At 42.7% G+C, this 21,129-nt stretch overlaps 1 protein-coding gene across 1 annotated transcript in view; it reads left to right on the top strand.

Moving 5' to 3' along the window:
* Sorl1 (sortilin related receptor 1) overlaps window positions 1-21,129 on the top strand; it is a 163,475-nt gene that overhangs the window by 105,756 nt on the left and 36,590 nt on the right. Inside the window, exons 24-31 of the mRNA XM_074066519.1 lie at window positions 1,119-1,241; window positions 3,982-4,101; window positions 9,852-9,977; window positions 12,397-12,504; window positions 14,065-14,196; window positions 15,080-15,211; window positions 16,117-16,251; window positions 17,909-18,064. Of these exons, the coding sequence (XP_073922620.1) occupies window positions 1,119-1,241; window positions 3,982-4,101; window positions 9,852-9,977; window positions 12,397-12,504; window positions 14,065-14,196; window positions 15,080-15,211; window positions 16,117-16,251; window positions 17,909-18,064 (1,032 nt within the window). The remainder of the gene's footprint in view (window positions 1-1,118; window positions 1,242-3,981; window positions 4,102-9,851; window positions 9,978-12,396; window positions 12,505-14,064; window positions 14,197-15,079; window positions 15,212-16,116; window positions 16,252-17,908; window positions 18,065-21,129) is intronic.

Here is a 21,129-nt window from a genome sequence, read left to right as displayed (position 1 = left end):
CTGTACTCATTCTGATGCCAGAAGGGCATGAAGCATGTTGAGAAGAGTAGTGACATTTGTTTAGAGCCTATTATCTCTTTGTCCTATTTAATAGGTTCTGGTCCAAGCCTCTTTTCTTACTTATCTTCATAATAATGCTACTTGGTAACTGTTATCCCCATTTTATGGTAAAGGGACACAGACCCAAGTCTCGTCCTTTGACTGTGATTACAAGTGGTTGACTAAATTATTTTACCCACCCTGTTTTTTTGGTAGTACTGAGGTTTGGGCTTAGGGCTTCACACTTGCTAGGCAAGTGCTCTACCACTTGACCCACGCTTCCAGCTATTTTTGTTTTGTTATTTTTCACATAGTGTCTCATGTATTTGCCCTGGCTAATGTGGACTACTAGCCTCCATCATAGCTGGCATGACAGATGTGCACCACCATACCTGGCTTATTTGTTGAGATGAGATATCAATAACTTCCCCCCTAGCCCCCCGGCTTGCCTCCAACAGCTGTAATTCCAGTCTCTGCCTCCTGAACAGTTGGGATTACAGGCATGATCCATCATTCCTGGCTTCTTCTCATTTTACTGTTGAGGAAATTGAGACTCAAGGAGGCTAAAATTAATTGCCTAAGGAAGAGGTAGAGTCACGATTTGATAGCCAGTCTTGACTTACTAAAGACGCACCCCATATTTCAGCTAGGAAATCCTGCCTGGGCATTAGACTCATCATCTGATGCAGCACCAGCTTCTTGTGTGAAATTGGGTTTCCCGAATGGTAGTTTTATAGATAAGGGTGTTACTGTTACTTATTTAGGAAGACATCTTCATGTCTGAAGGAAATTTAGGGCCATAATCCAGCCCCTCCCTCTCCCAGCCAGGTGAAGTGACTCAACCTTTCCAGGCCTAGCTCTGTCTGAAGCTGTCACTGGGCCGATATGCCCTTACCTCCTTTGGATGGGAGTTCCAGGTTCTCATGGAATTCATTTCTTCCATGAAGTCCAGGTTCAGTTTCTGTTGTCGTTGTTAAAGTCTCCTGCCTTCTAGTTTTTGTTTGGTTTTCTAGTGGGAAGTTTATGTCTCGGGGGAATTAACTGTACCTAACAAATAAGATGCCTCTTTCCTATTTCAGCTACTACCATCTGTGACCTAGACACCCAATTCAGGTGCCACGAGTCTGGGACTTGTATCCCGCTCTCCTATAAATGTGACCTTGAAGACGACTGTGGAGACAACAGTGATGAAAGCCACTGTGGTAAGGGGACATTTCAGCCAGAACTCTGATCAGGAGATCACCACCCTTGCTTGCTTGGGCTTGCTAGTGGCTAGGGCAGGTTGAAAATGGAGAGTTTCTGGTTGCCATTTCAGTATCCATGCTCCAGCTGCACAACTGCCCATCTACATGGCATGGCATGTAGTCCTTATAGACCTTATTTGCTGTCTTTCATGAAAATTCAGTTCCTCCGGAAACACTTGACCTAGAGTTAAGGGGATGCTGGATAAAGAAATAAATGGAGCCTCTTCTCAGTTCTAGTCACTTCCTTACTCTTTGATTGGCCTCTTTGTTTTCTAATCTGAAAAATGGGGAGGTGGGTCCTGCTTTGCCTTTTAGAGGTTATAAAGGTGAAATGGGAAAGTAAGACTTAGGATTTCTGAATGAATTAATTGGCTCCTTAATTGCTATAGAAACAGTTAATCTCTCTGAGTGGGGTGAGATTAACCTCGTAAAGGTATGGAGATGTACCTTAGTGAATTTTTTTTTAAACCACTCTAATTCAATAAACTGTTAAAAGTCAACAGTAAGCACTGATTGAGCATCTGCTTTCTGAATGATAATTTTTTTTTTTTGGCAGTACTGGGTCTTGAACTCAGGACTTTACACTTGCTAGGCAGGCCATCTATTGCTTGAGCCATGCCTTCAGCCCTCTGAACGGAAACTTTTATATTTAGGAAAATAATGTGCTCTAGTTGTAAGGAATGGTAGGGATTCTGCAGTCCAGATCTTTTAATTTCCATGTCTAGTGGCTGAGATGCATTTTAATGATATCCTTCGGGGCTATTCAAAGTGACCCAGCTAACTTGTGCTGGAATGGGGAGCTGGGACCCAGGTTTGTTGTGTTGTAGTTCCATACTCTTTCTGCTGCACAGCACTGTCCTGTCACTTTCATGAGCCCTATCGTAGTTAGCAGGCTCTGATCCCAAATTCAGTTGCTGCCCATTGAAGGTGTTATGCAATACACATAGGACACCAGACTGGAGGAGGCTTTGGCTTGAAAGGGAAGTGAGAATGGAGGCCAGACACAGATCCAGACACCAGACATGGTGATGAGTTTGTGTGGCCTTGCCCAGCCTTTGTTCTGTCCATGAGGGTGAGGTCCAGCCATGCCATGCTTGCACGCAGGGCTTTGTTATAAAGCAGGCGGTCTGACTCACAGGGTCTGAAGTAAAGTGAGCAGGGGCTGCTAATAAAGCATTCAAACACAGGCAAACCAATGGAACACACATTTGGGGCCATTTTCACATAGAAGATACCCTGGCCTTGCTCTGGAAGGAATGGGTTTGGGGTTTTTTTTTTTTTTTTTTAGTTCCATATCTTTCTTCCTCAAATGCTACAAAATAAGTTCTTGAAATTCACAACTGCTTTCCCTCATTCTTACCATTTCTTCCCCACTCTCTTAGAAGGTTGAAGCATGTGGGAACCTTGCTCTGGTAGGGAGGGAACACCAGATGGCTCCATGATTCATCTTGCTTCCTCACTAGGCACATGGCTGACCGCTCAACAGTTTCAGCCTCTTATTCTTCATTCATGGCCCATTTCTGCTAGTTGGCCCTGAATCCATCCCAAGCTCCCACTTGGCCCCTTCTCTGATGCAGCTCTTCTTCAGACTCTTCCTTCGTAAATATCTGTTTACCACCTTCACTCTCAGCCTGTTTCTAGGGAGAACATGCTTCAGGCTCCATGCGTGGCTACTCCTGTTTTTTGCAGCTCAAAAAAAAAATTCCCCTTGAAAGTTCTGTGTCAGTTTTTTTCAGATAGAACAAAATACCTTAGACCGAGTAATTTGTAAACAATAGAAGTTTATTTCTTCCAGTTCTGAAGCTGGGAAGTTCAAGATCAAGGCACCAGATTCAGTGTCTGGTGAGGGCCTGTTCCTCACAGATGTCTCCTTTTCTGTGTCCCCACCTGGCAGAAGGGGTGACAGCTCCCTCTTTAGTAAGGTGGCTAATCCTACTCTGTTCACCTCCTAAAGGCCTCACTCACCTTTTGATTTCTCTCATTGATTATTAAGTTTCTACAGATGAATTTTGGGGGACTTGGTCAGACCATAGCATCTGTCTTATCCCCAAAGCCTATGAAAGATGTTGTGGGGAAGTCTCCTTTTATGTCTTGGTCAAGTTACACTTGGCCATTGCACTCAGGCAACCTGCTTTCTAGAGCCAGCACAGCCACTGACCTCACCAAAACTCTGCCCACAGAAAGTCCAGAGTTATGATTCCTCTGTTCTGGAAGCTCAGCACTAATTCTCACTTTCCTTGAGCTGAGTATCTGCCAATGGTCAGCACACATGGACCTCTCGTTACTCCTTTCCTCAGCCATAGGCTGTGTCTCTGGGAGTCTTCTGTTTCTTGAAAATGCTACTCCTAGCTTTCTTCCCATCAGAGCAAGCACATAAAATGTTAGTATTTGTGGAATACACCAGAACAAGTGGGCAACGCTGCTCTTGCCGAGAGTCTGAGGGCTCCAGTATCTCAGCACACCTAGAACCCATTTTCAGCATGATCAGTGGATCTCATTCTCGATGGCCTTATGTCCTGGATAAAAGTCCCTCTGCCCACACTGTCTACAGATAAGCATCCTTGGGTAAAGCTTTCTTTGTCCCCACTATCTGTAGATGATTGGTGATGGATCCATCTCTAAGCCTTAGGACCTGTGATGCCAGAGACAGAATTCTTTGCGACCTTTTGTCCTCACATCTCTATCATCTCACCTGCAGAAATGCACCAGTGCCGGAGTGACGAATATAACTGCAGCTCTGGGATGTGCATCCGTTCCTCCTGGGTGTGTGATGGGGACAACGACTGCAGGGACTGGTCTGACGAAGCCAACTGTACTGGTCAGTACTTCCTAAACTCAATTAACTGTTCATGTACTAGTTAGCATTATGGCTTTACGTGATCGTGGAATTTAGATTCTGAGAATTAGTTTGGACCTTAGCAATCAGCTAGTTCAGTGCTGGTCTATGATAAGGTAAGGAGCTTGTGCCATAATGTAAATTAATACCCTGCTTCCTTCATCGGAAAGTCTTACTAAGAAAAATGCTAATGAAACTAAACAGTGTTCTGAGTGATACAGTTCTCTTGTATTCTGGCTCAATCTTCTCAGTTCTTCAGAACCAATAATAAACAGTTCACAGAATGGTTCCTGGTGTAGGGACCATATTTTGAGTAACACTGAACTAATTTGTGTGTTTCAAACAGAGCATCTGAGGGCTCCCCCAGACGATTAAAATGTAAGCTGTGCTTCTCCCTCTTTGGGATAAGATTTCATTAAAAATAAAGTCAAAAACGTGATGAATGAGAGGGGAATGGTAGGTGGTATAAGGTAAGGGCCATGTCTTTCATGATTATTACATTGTATGAATGAGTCTGTGGTGGCCATATACATTATGTTGGAGGGGGCGGGGGCATCAAGTAGAGCAGAAAGTTGGCACAGTTGTGGAAAAATAAAAGCAAATTCCTTTTAATATCCATGACTGTGATCCTGTATGTTCATATGATTACAATTTTGTCAAAAAATGAAATAAGTTTTAAAATCCCCCAGTTCCATTATGTGATGAGTAGTTTGCTCTGCAACCTTCTGTAGAAGTCTCCATTCAGTTTGGTCCTACGCCCCTTCAGAGTAACCCATGTGCATCACACAGGATGCTCCGTGATGCTACCAAATTCAGGCTCCGAGAAGGTCCCCGTGTCCTTTCTGGTGCAATTCAATATTTGCACCTCCATGCTGGGAAGGCAGTAGGAAAATTCTTTGTATAGGAGCCATGACTTGCAGAGCAGAGAAACCAAGGTTGGCAAAGAAGATACCATCAACTCAGGAAGCATGTGGATGCTGCCTGGGAGCTTGGGTCTTGGATGGATAATTGGTTAATAAATTAGGTGCATTTGGGCATTTCAGTTTGTAAATTGTGGTATGATTGAACATCTTGTTAGTTCAACCACATTAGTCAAACTCAAATTCCAGGAGCACATGCCGGTCTTCCAGAATGAATTAACAATTCCAGGTCTGGTGGGCAGGCTTGTCATAAGCTCCTGGTTTTATCTCTGGTTTTCTTCTGGCAGGGCTCACTGGGGAAAATTGAGAGTTTTGCCATTCAGTTGCAGCCTTCAGTGACTATTTTTCCAATCCTTTTCAAGATGATTCTCTTTTTCATCATCTCAAAATAGAGAATGGTTGTGAGTGCATTGTGATATATGGCATGATACTTCATTTCCTGATCTATTAAATTAAGCCAAAGAAAATAGGTCAGAACCAGCTGCCCTCCTGGGGGGCTCACACACGTGCTCACACACGTTCTCTGTGTTGTCCCTTTTCCTTGTTCTTCTCCCTGATGTTGCTATCCACAAGGCCCTTCAGCCTGCCTTTCATTGTTTTTTAAAGCATACATTTGATTAGCCATTGTTACCATTAGACATTTTATGTGTATTCTTAATATCTTTTTCCTCTCCTAGATATACAAGCACTTTAAATTCCTGCCCACGGTTCCCACGCTAAAATACTTAGTAAAATATTGAGTATTTTAAAGCACTAAATGTTTGGTATTTTAATTTTATATTTTAAAAATCTTAAAATTAGGACTGGTAGTATAGCTCAGTGGTAGAGTACTTGCTTAGCATGGGCAAGGCACTGAGTTCTATTCCTAACACTGCAAAATAAACACAAAATTAGTTATTGTTGTTACTTGAATGATCACATTTACTTATAGATATGTAACTACTTACCAACTACCTGGGCTTGTATCCAGGGCCTCCTTTGATGGATATCCCTCATTGGTTCTTACAGAAGAGGTCTGAAAGTGCTAAACTCATCCCAGGTTTTGTTAGCATAAACGTATCTTTAACCCTCAATCTTGAATTCAAATGGGTCTGGATTTCCTAATTTATAGTAATTTTCTATAAGTACATTGATAGAATTATTCTGTTTCTTTCTTATCTCTTATGCTGTCAGAATTCTGCAGCTGGATTAGCTATTCAAATAATAACATTTATTTCTCTCCAGTTGTCTTTAGCTTTTGCTGTTATGCAATTTCACCTTCCTAGTGTGTAGTTATTTTTATTTGTCTTGTTTGAGATTTGTTTCCTTTTTGAGATGTGAGGGTTTATGTATTCATTAGTCCTGGGTATTAAGCTATGTAACTCCACTATGTCTGTGTGCTACTTCCTCTGGTCTTACCTTCATCAGTTACTTACTTTTAGCCATTTGTTGGACTGCCTCATTGTGTTGCTCATGCCTCCTGTTTTTACATTTGCCGTCTCTAGGTCTCCTGGCTAGGATCTGAATTATTTCCTCAGACTTACCTTCTAGTTCAGCAGTTTTATTTTCAGCTAAATCTAATATGCTATTTCCCACATATTTTGAGCTTTGTTTTTTATTTCTGTGACTATATTTTTTGCATATCTAGAATATGATTTGTCTCTTTTTCAACTGCACCTTTTATTCTTTACTGCTCTTTATTCTCTTAATCATTAATCATGCATGAGAATTGTTACTGTTTCTTTTTTCTTGTGCACTTCCTAATAGTCCTGTGCTTTGTAAGACACATACTGTTTGATTTGCAAAGGCAATACTTTTTTTTCCTTAGGGTACATAAGTCATATGTTTTACCCTAGTTCTGTTTGGTTAGTGCTCTTGATCAGGTGTTTAGCAGGTATCAATGACTCAGGGAAGGTCAAAGTCAGAGAGTAAGTCATGGGATGATGACCTGTATTAGAAACTGATATTCCATCTCCATGATTGTTTGCCCTATTAACCCTGCCATTCTCACAGTTGTGATGAATCCCATCATGCAAAGAATTCTTTTTCTTCCTCAAATTCTTCAGTATGGATTAAAAGCTACCTCTTTCTTCTTTGTGATTAAAAATTATTTATTTAGCATGCATTATGTACCAGGCACTCAAAACCAGAGTGCAGTAAATTACCCAGAAGATAGAAAAGTCCAGAAAAAGAGGATGTGTTATGTATCCCAGTCATGCCTGGCCCCTTCAGTGCAAGTGTACAAATTTTTATTTATTTATTTATTTATATTCATATGTGCATACAGTGTTTGGGTCATTTCTCCCCCCTCCTCTCTTCCCTCCACCTCCTTGCTACCCGGCAGAAACTATTTTGCCCTTAGCTCTAATTTTGTTGAAGAGAGAGTATAAGCAATAATAGGAAGGACCAAGGGTTTTTGCTAGTTGAGATAAGGATAGCTATACAGGGAGTTGACTCACATTAATTCCCTGTGCGTGTGTGTTACCTTCTAGGTTAATTCTTTTTTGATCTCACCTTTTCTCTAGTTCCTGGTCCCTTTTTCCTTTTGGCCTCAGTTGCTTTTAAGGTATCTGCTTTAGTTTCTCTGCATTAAGGGCAACAAATGCTAAAGCTAATTTTTTAGGTGTCTTACCTATCCTCACCCCTCTCTTGTGTGCTCTTGCTTTATCATGTGCTCAAAGTCCAATCCCATTGTTGTGTTTGCCCTTGATCTAATGTCCACATATGAGGGAGAACATATGATTTTTGGTCTTTTGGGCCAGGCTAACCTGCAAGTGTGCAAATTGACTAATCTTTCTGATCTCAGCTTCTGGGATAGAATCTGGAGCTCTCAGACATACCTCCCAGAATTGTCATTTGGAAACCCCATGAGCACTTTGAAATTGCTTCCAATTAAATGTGAAATGTGTAGGTTGAATAATAAGTAGATTAGAATGCTAATCAGTGTAGGCAACTTTATGTTTTATGAAAGTGAGCAAGGCTTTGGTGAGGAATTTTTCTAGAAGGCCGTCAGATTGACACCAATAAATCAGAAGTATTCCAGCTAATGGCTGTTACTGGGGCAAAAACTTCAATAACATGCATGAGGTATTGATTTCTCTTACTAGGGATAAGTACATTTTAAGAGATGTTTAATAGATTCTGAGTGCCAAAGATTGTAAATATTGAAACTTCTGTAGACTTATCTACATGCTACCAAACACAGCCTTGGTCTTCTGAGAGATGAGAAGGCACAGATAATGGTTTGAAGAAGTTTGCTATATTTCTGACCATTGCAAAAAAAAAAAAAAAAAAAAGCCTCAAATTCGGGTAGAAGTTCTAGAACACATTGCAAGCCAATTTTCCCCAATCCTTGACAGTCATCTCAATTGAGTAAGGAGCTGTTGTTTGCTTTCAATGACCCCCTTTTGTTTGTCTTGCTTTCTCCTGTCGTGAAGACATCTATTCAAATAGTTAAACCAACAGGTGGCCTGTCTAGGTGAGGGTAGCCTTCTCCTCCATGGTTTTGCTTTCTATCATCTCATTTACCTGTGTTCAACCATTATCTGAGAATATAAATTTGAAAATTGATAATTGAAAACTTTTAATGAACAGTTCTTAAGTTTTAAAAGAGTTTAATTATGGCATATCATCATAATTGTTGTACTTTGTCCCTAATGTTATTAATGTCTTCCTGTGTCTATGATTAAACTTCCTCATAGGTGTGTGCAACAGAAAAACCTAGTGTATACTGGGTTTGGTACTGTCCAGAGTTTCAGGCACCCGTGGAACATCTTAGAATGAGCCCCCTGTGGTTAAGGGACTACTGTGTATTATTTTATGCTTGTTTTGTAAACAAGGCCAGTTCTGGCTTTCCTTCAACAATGAGTGAGCACAAATAGCTTTCTGTTTCAGAGGAAGAAGGGGCTGGAGAAGGCAGTTATACTGTTGGTTGGGTTTGAGGCAGGTATTATATGCACTTGAACTAGTCTTTGATCGAGATTTTTAAGATGTTTCTATATGTCTTTCAGGTGGTCTCAGCCCACATGTGCACCTGAGGCTGTTCATTTGTAACAGCGACTGCTGATCTCACTAGCTTCTTTGTGGTTTCAGTGATTGTAGTGGATACCATACTGGCTGGTGATGTTGCCTTTGCCTGTATATAAGATTAGACGGTTGTAGGCTCTGAGGTCTGCTTTCTTTGAGACTTTGGATGTATCTATTATGTTCTTTCCTGAAGTGTTCCACATTTCAAATTGGATAGCCTTATTTAATATTATACAAAGTCATGGTTCTTCAGAGCTTAGAACTGTTAGATGCCAGTATAAGAAGATGAAATTAAGGCCTTGGGACAGTTACTGGACCAAGTCCAGAACACACGCTACCTCTCCTTATTTCATTGGGATGAGCCAGGGGGCTTACATGAGAGGATAAAGTAGCAAGGTATAAAGGCATAGTGGAACAAGCACATGCTTTGCACTGCCAGCCCTGGTGTTACCACTTCATTATCTCCAAGTTTCTCAATCTCTCCAAGCCTGCTCCTTATTTGGGAAAGGGGATTAATACTTCACAGGTTGTTGTGAAGAGTAAGTGGCTATTCAATATGGGTATCTGGGCCTGTGCAGTGACTTACATGACATGTGTGGTGACTTGAGTCAGTGTCCAGCATAGGAGCTGTCCCCATCTTAAGGTCAGCCCCAGGTGCCTGATCCCCCCACCCAGGGGAAACTCAGGTGCTCCAGCAGTTCTTACCTTAGTGCCTAGTGCAGGACTGCTGCTCTTCAGCCTGCCCTTGGTAGTTGATGGGGGGTAGAGAGGAGGGAGATGTGACTGTGTCATCTGCTCTATTGACAGCTATCTATCACACCTGTGAGGCCTCCAACTTCCAGTGCCATAATGGGCACTGCATCCCGCAGCGGTGGGCGTGTGACGGTGACACAGACTGTCAGGATGGTTCTGATGAGGATCCAGTCAACTGTGGTAAATGCAAATGTCCTGGTCCCCCATTGGAGCTTCCCCAGGATCTGCTGCTAGGAAGAAGTTGCAGCTGGATCTAGAAATGAAATCCTTTTCTGCTGTGCCCTGTCAACATTGATGAGTCCACCCACTCTCTTGTGTAGTGCCTTGTGATATATTTGGGTGTATTAGCTAGTCTGAATTATTAGGTACAGTTTCCCTCAGACACAAGCAAAATGTGTAAAATGCCACCACACCACAAAATATATAAACTACTTTTTATATTTTAAATATTTAAATATTTTTAGGGTTGTCTGACCTTATCCTTTTGTCAAAATTCCAGATTTTCTTAGGGTTGCAGTTGTCTATATTTCATTGTCCATTCCAGTCCTTTCACATTACAAAATTTAAGAAAGATGTTTTCATATACCTGTATTTTCTATAGTGAGCATTTTTATGAAAAACGTGTATTCACTCTGTATGAATTACCATTACCTAGTTCACTGAGTCAAGTGCTGGCTGGGCATTTCAGGGATTTCTGTTTTATATTGTTAAGCTAGCATAACTCCTTACGACTTTAGAAATGAAGGCTTGTGTTATCCTTCAAGATATTTCCTGGAATCCATTCCACAATATGAAATTGTAGGGTCAGACATTCTGGTTGGTTCTCATGGTTCTTTTCATGTGTTTCTGGATCCCATTCCCAAGGGACTATATGAAATGCATCTCCACCAGTCACATTCTGTGTGCTCCCTCTCCTCCCTTGATACCAGATTTTAGTCATTCTCACTAATTTCATGTGTGTCTCTTAAGATTTTAATTTACAAAAACTTTTTGAAAACTCTTTTTTTTTTTACTTAGTGTCATTAAGCATTTCCCCAAGTCGTGGAACTCATTTATCTTTTCTCTTTCTATGTGATATCCTTTGCTAATTTCCTAAGAGTGATGACTTTTTATAGGATTAAAGCACATTTTCTTGCCTTATATCTAATCCTTGTGGAAGTCTGCCAAGCACTGGGTTATAAGGGCTTTGCCTGCCCTGGTTGACTGAGTTTTAAGTCTAATGTCTAGCTCAAGAGAGGGGGTGACCTAGGCTCCAGAGCTAAGCCTCAAGACACCTTAGCTCTAGTTTCATTTTCCCTGGAACTGGTTATGAAACCTTGGGCTCTTAACATTTCTAGGCAGACATTCTCCCAAAGGGCTTTGTGCTGGAGTTCCTGAAGAATTAAGGTGGCAAGTGGGTTAAAGAGCTGTAAAAACTAGGATCTCATAATCAGGACTCATGCCCTCCTTTTTCCAATTCACTGAAGCTTTCCTTTTTCTTCTATTAATTTTTAATAAGTGCATTCACCTGGCTCAAAATGGAAAAAAGTAGAAAAAGGCTCACAGTAACAGTTGCTCTCCCTATCTGCACAGTTCCCTTCATGGCCCCATTGGACACTATATTTAATGTCCTTTCAGATTGTCTTGTACACATGCAGTCTTACGCTTCATAACTGCACACAGTGATGGGTCACATTTACAATGGTGGTCCCATAGGATTGTAATGGAACTGAAAAGTTTCTCTCAGGTAATGACATTGTAGCCTTCCTCAGGTCACGGTGTAGACCATTACGCATGTGTTTGTGGTGATGCTGTTGTAAACAGACCTACCATGCTGCCAGTTGTAAAAGAGAATAGCACATACAATCACGGATAGTACATAATACTTGATAATGAATAACTGCTGTTACTGCACTTTCATCACCGTCATAGACTCCTACTTAGTAATTGAGACTGAACTCTAAAAGAGTCTGCCTCATTACATCTCAGCGTCCTGCAGCCTCATCTTATGTTTACCTCATCTCTTAACTGAATCAAGAGCACCTTAAGTCATGTGCACCATACAATCTGGGTCTGTGAGAGTCACATGGTGACAAAATCAACTGACAGTGCATTATGTATCCTGTCTTTAAGTGATGCTTGAGTGTATATACAAATTGAAGTATTCTCTATCTTTGTCCTATTTTATACAGATACTGTGCATGTTATTTTGCACCTATTTTTCACATAGCTGTATATCTGGTACAGAATTTTTCACAGGGCTCTTCGTCCATCTCTTTATAGCTATTTAGTGTCCCAGATACAATATTTGTTGAATAGTTCTCTAATGATGGACATGTAGGTGGTTTTTGATTTATTACAAAGTGTTACAATTTAATACTTATACTTACATTAAGTACAGGTTGTAATCTTGTACTGACATGAATTTTCAATTGTGTAAGTACAACACATTTCTATATTGGAATTTCTGGGTCATACTATATACACAATTATAATTTCTGTTAGCTATTGATAAGTTGTCCTAGGGTTGGTACAAAAATGTATACCCTGCCAACAGCCTGTGTGAGTGCTTTCTTGTTTCTTCTTCATCATTCTTTTCTATTATTGAATTAAATTTCAGAGAAGAAGTGCAATGGGTTTCGCTGCCCGAATGGCACTTGCATCCCATCCAGCAAACATTGTGATGGTCTACATGACTGCTCGGACGGCTCAGATGAACAACACTGTGGTGAGTCCACTCCCCAGTGAAGAGCGTCTGTTGGACCAAATCCTTTCATTTCTTCCCTACCTTTTTGGGAGTAGCTTTTAACCTGTTGACTCTTTTGTGATAGCCAGGACTAAGAGGCCAGTCAGGCAGGGAGATAGAGTAGAGGGAAGTGGGAGAGATGGGGGTGACTGTGGGATTAGTTGTCACCTGGGTGAATGTGATCATTTCCTAGCCATGTGTACTATGAATCGGCCAATTGTCTTTGACTGGACACTCACTTCTACTTGATTGCTTTTGTTAGTGTTGTTATTATCACTTAGGAAACATTTTTAGGTCAGGAAACCCTTTCTGTCCCATTGTCTTTAGACCTAGAAAGACTGTCTTGGATCAGTGGTGTGCATCTTTGTTGTACATTAGAATCACCTGGGACACTTTCAAGGCTACAGTTGCCTAGGCCTCAGCCCCAGACATGCTCAGTTAATTAGTCCCGAGATGGGTAAGGTGTTGAGATTTTTTTTTTTAACCATGTTCCAGGAGATTCTCAGGTGGAGTCTGGGTCCAGAGATAATGTGTTAGTGTAGGGTTGGGGGTGTGCGTGGCATCAAACTGGCCTGTGGGCAAGATTTAGCCCAAAACCAGTTGTTTTAAGTTAAGTTGTATTCGAATACAGCAGCTGCCCTTTGCTTACATGTTGAATATGGCAGTCCTCATGTTGTAGTGATGAGGTTGAGTGGCTGTAACAGGCTGTATGTTAGGCTTTACAGGAGCTTGTGCTCTCTGATTGCATTAGTTGGGGCTCTCCAGGTAAACAAAACCAATACGATAGGCAGGAGAGAAAGAGGGAGAGGAATTGACTCATGTGATTAGAGAGGCTGGCACATCTAAAATCTATAGAGTGGGCTAGCAAGCTGGAGACCCAGGGACATGTCCCAGGACTACCTGACTGGAGAGCTGGGAGAGATCCAGTTGTAGTTCACATCCATGTTCTTGTCGTGTGCCCACATGGCCTTTTCTCTCTGCATGTATCCCCAGTGTCTCTTCTTATAGGAACACTTACCTTGTTGGGTTAGGACCCCACCCTTAGGACTTCATTTAAGAGAAGTAACCTTATTAACTTTTTTAAAGGTCCTAGCTCCAAATACAGTCACATTGGGACTTAAGGCTTCAACATAGGAATGGGGGGTGGGGCACATTTCACTCCATCACACTGATCCCTTGCAGAAAAAGTTCACTCACCATTATATTAGAGAGTCAGTACCATATCAATATTAGTTAAGATCATGGACTTTGATGCCAGGCAGCTCTGGATTTAAGTTTTGGCTTCTTCATTAACCTTGTCTCTTGGCACAGTGCTTAATGCGGGTACCCATCTTCTCATTTTATAAACAGAGACAGTAAAATCTCTTAAGATGTCTCGAGGGCTTACTGATGCACTTTATGTCAGGTGTTTTAGCTTTGAACCTGGCACAAAGTGAGTGCTCCATCCATGTGGCTTTTATTGTTATTTCCTGAATGCACATCGGTCCACATGCCTTTGTATAGCGGGTGCTCATGACTCTCTGTCCTCATGCTGCCTTTCAGAACCCCTCTGTACTCGCTTCATGGACTTCGTGTGTAAGAACCGCCAGCAGTGCCTGTTCCACTCCATGGTGTGTGATGGGATCATCCAGTGCCGTGATGGCTCAGACGAGGATGCTGTGTTTGCAGGATGCTGTGAGTGGGCAGACTGGGAGGTGGCTCATGGTCACAGGGTTTGGCCTTCCTGGGGTGTATCTCCATCTAAGTTATAGGTTTTTACTAAGTACCCAAGTTCCCTTTTCTGAGTCATCTCTCTTAGGAAGTGCTGCTTTGGCAGGGCGCCATGTCTCATACCTATAATCTCAGCTACTCAGGAAGTGGAGTTAGGAGGATCGAGGTTCAAGTCAGGTGTGGTGATGCATACCTGTAATCCCAACTACTCCAGAGGCTGAGCCAGAAGCAGCACAGTTCCAGGCTAGCCCAGGCAAAGTTATCTCACAATACAATGTTAAAACAAAAGACCTAGAGGCACAGGTCAAAGGACTGCTGCCTTGTAGCTGTTAGCTAGGGAATGACTATGATCTTGACTGAAGCGTCACCTTATGTGGGGTCCTGCCTCCCAGTCTTCACTGCATAGCTGATCTCTCTGTAGCCCCCAAATTCTTGGGTTTAAATGCTATTCCCACTTTAGCCTCCCAGGTAGTAGGGGATTTTTCTTCTTCCAAGGACACCAGTCATACTGCATTAGGACCCATCTCCATGACTTCATTGTAACTCTTTAAAAACATTATCTCCAAAACAGACTTATATGTTTGAAGTCCAGGGGTTAGGACTCCATCCTGTGAATTTGGGCGGGACGGGGGATAGACTCAGTCTATAACATACTCAGTAAAGGCTTGTAGAATGCACTAATTTTCAGTATGTGTGCTCTTGTAAGATAAGACTTGGCTTTGGCTCTCAAGGAATCTTTTTAGCTCGACAGCCTTTCAGCAGAGGGTTTGACCCCCTCTTGCTTCTTGCTCTGACCTCCGCAGCACAGAAGTAATCTGGGCTTCGTGGATGTTTGTTCCTTTTGCAGCCCAAGACCCGGAGTTCCACAAGGTGTGTGACGAGTTCGGTTTCCAGTGTCAGAATGGCGTATGCATCAGTTTGATTTGGAAATGTGATGGGATGGATGATTGTGGCGACTACTCTGATGAAGCCAACTGTGGTGAGAAGATTATAGATCTGCTTCCTGCATCTCAGCCCTCCAGTTACAGTTACAGGGATCCCTAAGTTAGGGAGAGGACACTCACCAGCCTCTCACCTGCAGACTTGCCTTCCCCTTCCTCAGCAGCAGCTGCTGTCATCTCTTGAATCACCACATGAAGAATCGAATGAGGTCAGGCATGGTGGCTCATGCTTGTAATCCTAGCTACTTGGGAGATGAGGTTGAGAGGATTGTATATTGAGGCCAGCTAGGGCAAAAAGTTAGTGAGACCACATTGCAACCAATGGCTGGATGCAGTGGTAGGAAGCACAAATAGGAAGATAAAAGTCCAGGCTGCCTAGGAGTAAAGGGAGACACTATCTCGAAATGGACTGAGGGCATGGTTCAAGTCCACCTGCTTAGTAAGTGAGAGGCCCTGAGTTCGAACCCAGTACCACCAAAGTAGAAATAAATAGGATGAAGTGGGAACCTGGTAGCTGCTAGGGACTAGGGAAATGAGTATTCCATTCCCTTTCCCCAGCTGGGAGGGTCACATAATGAAGAGTATGGTGGGAAAGGATGGCAGTAGGTGTTATGAAGGGTACTCTCCTTCTAAAAATTACAGACCACAGTATCACTATCTGTCTATCATCAGTAGTTAGGCTATTCCTTTGGTAAAATGTTGTAATTAAAACTCGGTAATCATTTTCAGGATACCAAAATGTAGGTTAGAGAAACATGAGTTAGGGGTTGGAAGACGAGGTGCCATTGAGTTTGTGGGTGTGATTTGTGGCCTTTTAAGTTCATGAGGCTGTCCTATCTTCTCTGGAAGGGAAGCATAAGTGGTCCTGGACTTGAGGATGGGTGGGGTTTTGTGTTTACACTGGTATAAGGGAAATGACTGATGGTATGGTTGATCTCCACAGAAAACCCCACAGAAGCCCCAAACTGCTCCCGCTACTTCCAGTTCCGGTGTGAGAATGGCCACTGCATCCCCAACAGGTGGAAATGTGACAGGGAGAATGACTGTGGGGACTGGTCAGATGAGAAGGATTGTGGAGGTGAGAGCCCCCCCATGAGGTGGGCCAGCCTTATATTCAAGACTCACCAGGATGATTCTAACTCTAGAGTCTCACGCTGTCTTTGTAGTGCCTGGCTTATTTCTTACTGTGTCGGCTTTTTGGGGAAGGAGTGACCCTGAATTCTTCTGTGTCCCCCTTTTCTGGTTTCTGCTGTTTCCTGGGTTATACATTTTTAGTTTTGCACGGCTCAGTGAGAAGACTAGAGCCCTACCTGTCAAAGTGTGGTGTGCAGATTAGAGCACACATGGTTCCTTGAAGTTTCTTAGAAATGCAGACCCTCTGACCCCACCCCACACTACTGAGTGAGCATCTACACTTTTTAACATTAGGATATATTAGTTGTACAGAGGGGTTAACTGTCACATTTTCATATATGCTTACAATGGTTAGAAGTCATCCCCTCTGTCATTCTTCCTCACCCCCCTTTCCCCTACATAAACCAGTTTCAATAGGTTTTGTTATTCTATTTTCATACAAGTATATATAGTACATCCACCATATTCACCCCCCTTCACCCTCTCCATTCACCTGCCCCCTCCCACTAATACCCATCTCCTGACAGGACCTACTTTACAATCCTGTCCTTCATTTGTTATGTGTATATTCATTGTTCAGAGGGTTTTCAACGTGGTATTTTACCCACGAATATCTTGTACTGTAATCAGATTAACCCCTTCTGTTACTCTCCCTTACCTTGTTCCCCTTGCCCTTATTATTTAGCTGGTTTCAGTGTGTTTTGTTATGGTATCTTCCTATACAGATAAAATGTATTTCGATATTATTCACTCTATCACCTTTTTCCTCTATTTCCTCTCCCTAGTCCCCTCAAACAGTCCCACTATTACAGACATGTCCTCTCTCTGTATATGTATATGTGATCATGTTTGTATTTGTGTATACATTTATCTTTAGGCCTAGCTTCCACATATGAAGGAAAACATGAGACCTTTGTCCTTCTGAGCCTGGCTTACTTCACTTAACATGTTGACCTCCAGTTCCATCCATTTACCTGCAGATGGCATCATTTCATCCTTCTTGATGTCTGAATAATGCTTCATTACATATAGATACCACGTTTTCTTAATCCATTCAGCAAGTGTAGGGCCTCTGAGCTGTTTCCGCAGCTTGGCTCGTGTAACTAGTACTCTAATAAACATGGTGGACCATCTGCATTTATGCAAGGTCTTCAGCTCCTGCATGTATGTGCTGGGATACATTTGAATGACACTGATGTGAAATGCGTACTTTCCATTTCCTTCTTGCCACTCTTATCTCCAAATCAGGTCTTGGGGTTAGTTGTAAAGAGTTCACTAGAGCAGCATTTGGTCTCTTGGTGATTCTCTAACTCCCCGGTGCCTTCCGACTCACCTGCTCCTGCCATCAGCTGTCAGGAGCCCCTGCAAAAGCAAACTCATGTGACTATTAGCCCATTTCAAGTGCTGTAGTGCGGTGAATCTGCTCAGCAGAAGGGAAAAGAACATTGTCTCTTCTGCTGCTGTTCAGCGCTGAGCCTGTGACTGGCCTCCCTTGAGTGATGCAGCTCAAATGGGGATACTTCCACTAGGTTTGGGACACATTTTGGTCTGAGATAAGGTTTCTAGTAACTCGTGGTTTCTTTGCTTGGTGTTCTTCTCAGATTCACACTTTCTTCCCTCCCCCACTCCTGGACCTTCCACGTGTCTGCCCAATTACTTCCGCTGCAGCAGCGGGGCCTGCGTGATGGACACCTGGGTGTGTGATGGCTACCGGGACTGTGCGGATGGCTCAGATGAGGAAGCCTGCCCCTCGACTGGTGAGCCCCTGCTTGCTCCATGACAACTGCTATTGTGGAGGGACATTCTGGGGTGCACCCTATACACAGAGACTTCCAGCACAGCTGCCTCAATCACAGGCCCATAGGAGCTGGAAACTGGAGTGTCCTACCTGGGCTTCCTGCCAGAAAAGGCTAGCACTTTGCTCCCCACCCTCGCTCACTTCCTTCTCGGTGGGAAATTGCAGTTGGGATGCTAGGGAGGTTTTTGTGTGTGTTTTAAACCCTCTGGGGAAAGGCCTAATTTTCCTGCTTGCTTGGTTGTCTGGCCTCTTCCTCTAAAAGGAAGGCAAGCACTGCCATCTAGTGGCTGGACACAGGCAGTTGAAGGTCTGCACAGCCACTGTTGCTGGAGGCAGGGTCATCTTGAGCCCTCATCTAGTTAGTGCGTGTCCTCTCCTGCAGGCAAAGCAGGGGTAAGGACGCTGCACTGTTTCTAAGCAGGAGTTGGTCTCAGACTCACAAGAGGGGACCAGACTCTGGCTTCCCAGCTTTGCATGTCCTTTCCATACCGGGCTTCTAGGCAACAGACTCATTTTCCTTTTCTATGAGTGTTCGTCTTACTGTCTCTGTGTTCAGAATCACCAGTGGTTTCCTCTTGTCTTCTTGTCTAGAAGTCCAACTCTTGACTCTTAATTCTTACTTCTTTTTTTTTGAGACAAGGTCTCACTGTGTATCCCAGGCTGGCTTCAAACTTTCATTCCTTCTGCCTCATCCTCTCCGGTGCTGGGATCCCAGGTGTGCACCACCCACACCCGGCCCTTAGTTCCTATTTTCCAAGGCCCTATGTGAGCTGACTTCTCCTTAAGAAACAAAGCTGGACTCTTCACCCGCTCTAGACAGACATGCTGTACACCTGCAGTAAGGTTTTGCTGTTCTCAGAAACTCCTGTTTCCTCCATGTCATCCTACTCTCCCTTCTGTGAACCCCACCATGCATCAAGGCAAACAGAAGGACGGATTTTATACCAAAGAAGCCTTGACATGTCATCTGTATTTCTCAGAGTATGGCACAAAGGCTACCTGAAATGGGATCAGCTGTGTGTTTATAGATTACTTAGAGTCCAAATTTCTTAGTGAATTCCTGGAGATACGGTTCTTGGGTTCACCAAAGTTTGAGGTCCTTGCTTCAGACAAATGCAGCATGACTCTCCCTCTCAATCCCCGTCTCCACAGAACTCTCTCTGACTCCTTTAACTGCTGTGCAGCTCTTTTCCAGTCTCACTGAATTCTTAACTATGAGCTGCCTACAGGATTTCTTGTGTGTAGGTCTTTTCTGTCCGTAAAAGTTGTAGGGATCTTCTGCTTTGGGATCATGCTGAATGTTACTTTGAATCTTCTACTGTGTCTAACAAATTTTCGGTGCCCCAATAATTCTTCTCAAGTTATAATGAATTATAAAAAAGAACTCTGTTGTCTTTATTCTTTCCCCTCAAGGTTCATCTGTCCGTTGAATAACCAACTTCGTTGTTTTTCTCTGAAAATTGTTTTTGATTATTAAGACTCTGACCAGGACATTAACAAACTCTAGCAGTTCTGACTAATCCAGTGGGCAGATCCATAGTTACATATCTCATTCACTTTTTTGGGGGGTCGGGTGGAAAGTCCTGGAGTTTGAACTCAGGGCCTTGCCATTCTGAGGCAGGTACTCTACTACTCAACTCCTCATTTATTTACCTTTTATGCCTTCTTTTTTGTATACATTGGTGCAAATTTAAACTTGGTGTTGTGTCAAGCTCTCAGATCTTATTTCTGTAGTGTAGAAGTTTCCTAACTGGTTTTTCTGCCTCACATCTCTCCCCTTTTCAGCTTATCTTTTAGTACGATATTTGCTCATGCCCTCTTCCACTCTCGGGGCCTTCTGATACTTCCTTCTTTTCCAGGAACAGGTGGCATGGTCAGCCCCGGCCTAGCTGTCTAGCCTTGTTTGTTATTATTCTTCTCCATTTACTTTGTGTTTCTACAGAGTGGTTCTGGACTTTGAGGAAAGCCTCTAAAAATCAAGTTACAATCATGGAGCATGCACAATATCCAAAAGTTAATAGCTGCTCTTTCAGTTTATTTGCATGGGTGCTTTTGTACCACCTGCTCGTAATTTTTACCTTTCAGTATAATCTTCCACAAACTTTCCGGTGGTTTATCAGGCCTAGTTTTTCTCTCAGACCTATTCTCTCTAACAGCTTGGGTTCTCCTGTCTGGGCTGATTGTTCTGAGGCCTCCAATGCCTGTTCCCCAGGGACCTCCACTTCCTCCTTGGAGCTCCTTTCCCTTTCTCCCAGTTTACATTTCTTATTTCCTGGATCTTGTATTTCGCTTTTCTCAGTTCAGTTCCCTGATTTGCACTTCAGTAAACTTTCTCAGGGGAATTTGATGGTGCAGGATCAAAGACACAGTGACAGCAGCTTTCAGTGTGTGTGTTGCTTGAGTTTTGTTGCTCTGGTTTGTATCGGCTGCCCTTGATGCCTGGACACAGTTGTCTGGGATGTTGCTCTCCATCATCCTAGGACTCATTTCATCCCCTGCTTGTGTTGGAGTACCTGGTTTCTCTATCTCAGTTTCTCTCTTTTACTGCAATTTCATGGTTTGGTAGAGCACATTTTCTAGAAATTTCCTGGAAGAGGGTATATGGGAAGTCTATTTGAGGACTTGTCTGTCTTCAGATTTAATTGATAGTTGGGCTGGATTTTGAAGGCTAGGTTGTAAACCATTTTCCTTCAGAATTTTGAAGGCGTTGCTCTACTCTCTTTGAGTAGCTTTTGGGAAGTCCATGACTATTTTAATCTGATCTTTGTGTGTAACCTATTTTTAAATCTCTAGAAGCTCACCAGACTGTCCGCTTGGCTCCAGTGTGTTGAAATTCCACAGTGCTGTGATTTCGTGCATGTGGATTTCCATCCAGTGTGGTAGATACTCTTTGGCTCCTCTCTTCTGGAAGTTTATATTAGTCTGAGGAATTTTTTTAAATCCTTCATTCATGATATTTCCCTCAGAAACTCTTGTAATTCACTTATTGGGTTCCTGCTGTAATCATTTTGCTTTAAATTTTTT

The sequence above is a fragment of the Castor canadensis genome, chromosome 2 (assembly GCF_047511655.1).
Source record: "Castor canadensis chromosome 2, mCasCan1.hap1v2, whole genome shotgun sequence".
Lineage (NCBI taxonomy): Eukaryota > Metazoa > Chordata > Mammalia > Rodentia > Castoridae > Castor > Castor canadensis.
The sequence above is the reverse complement of the archived record's forward strand: the minus strand, read 5'-3'. Positions and strand labels throughout refer to the sequence as shown.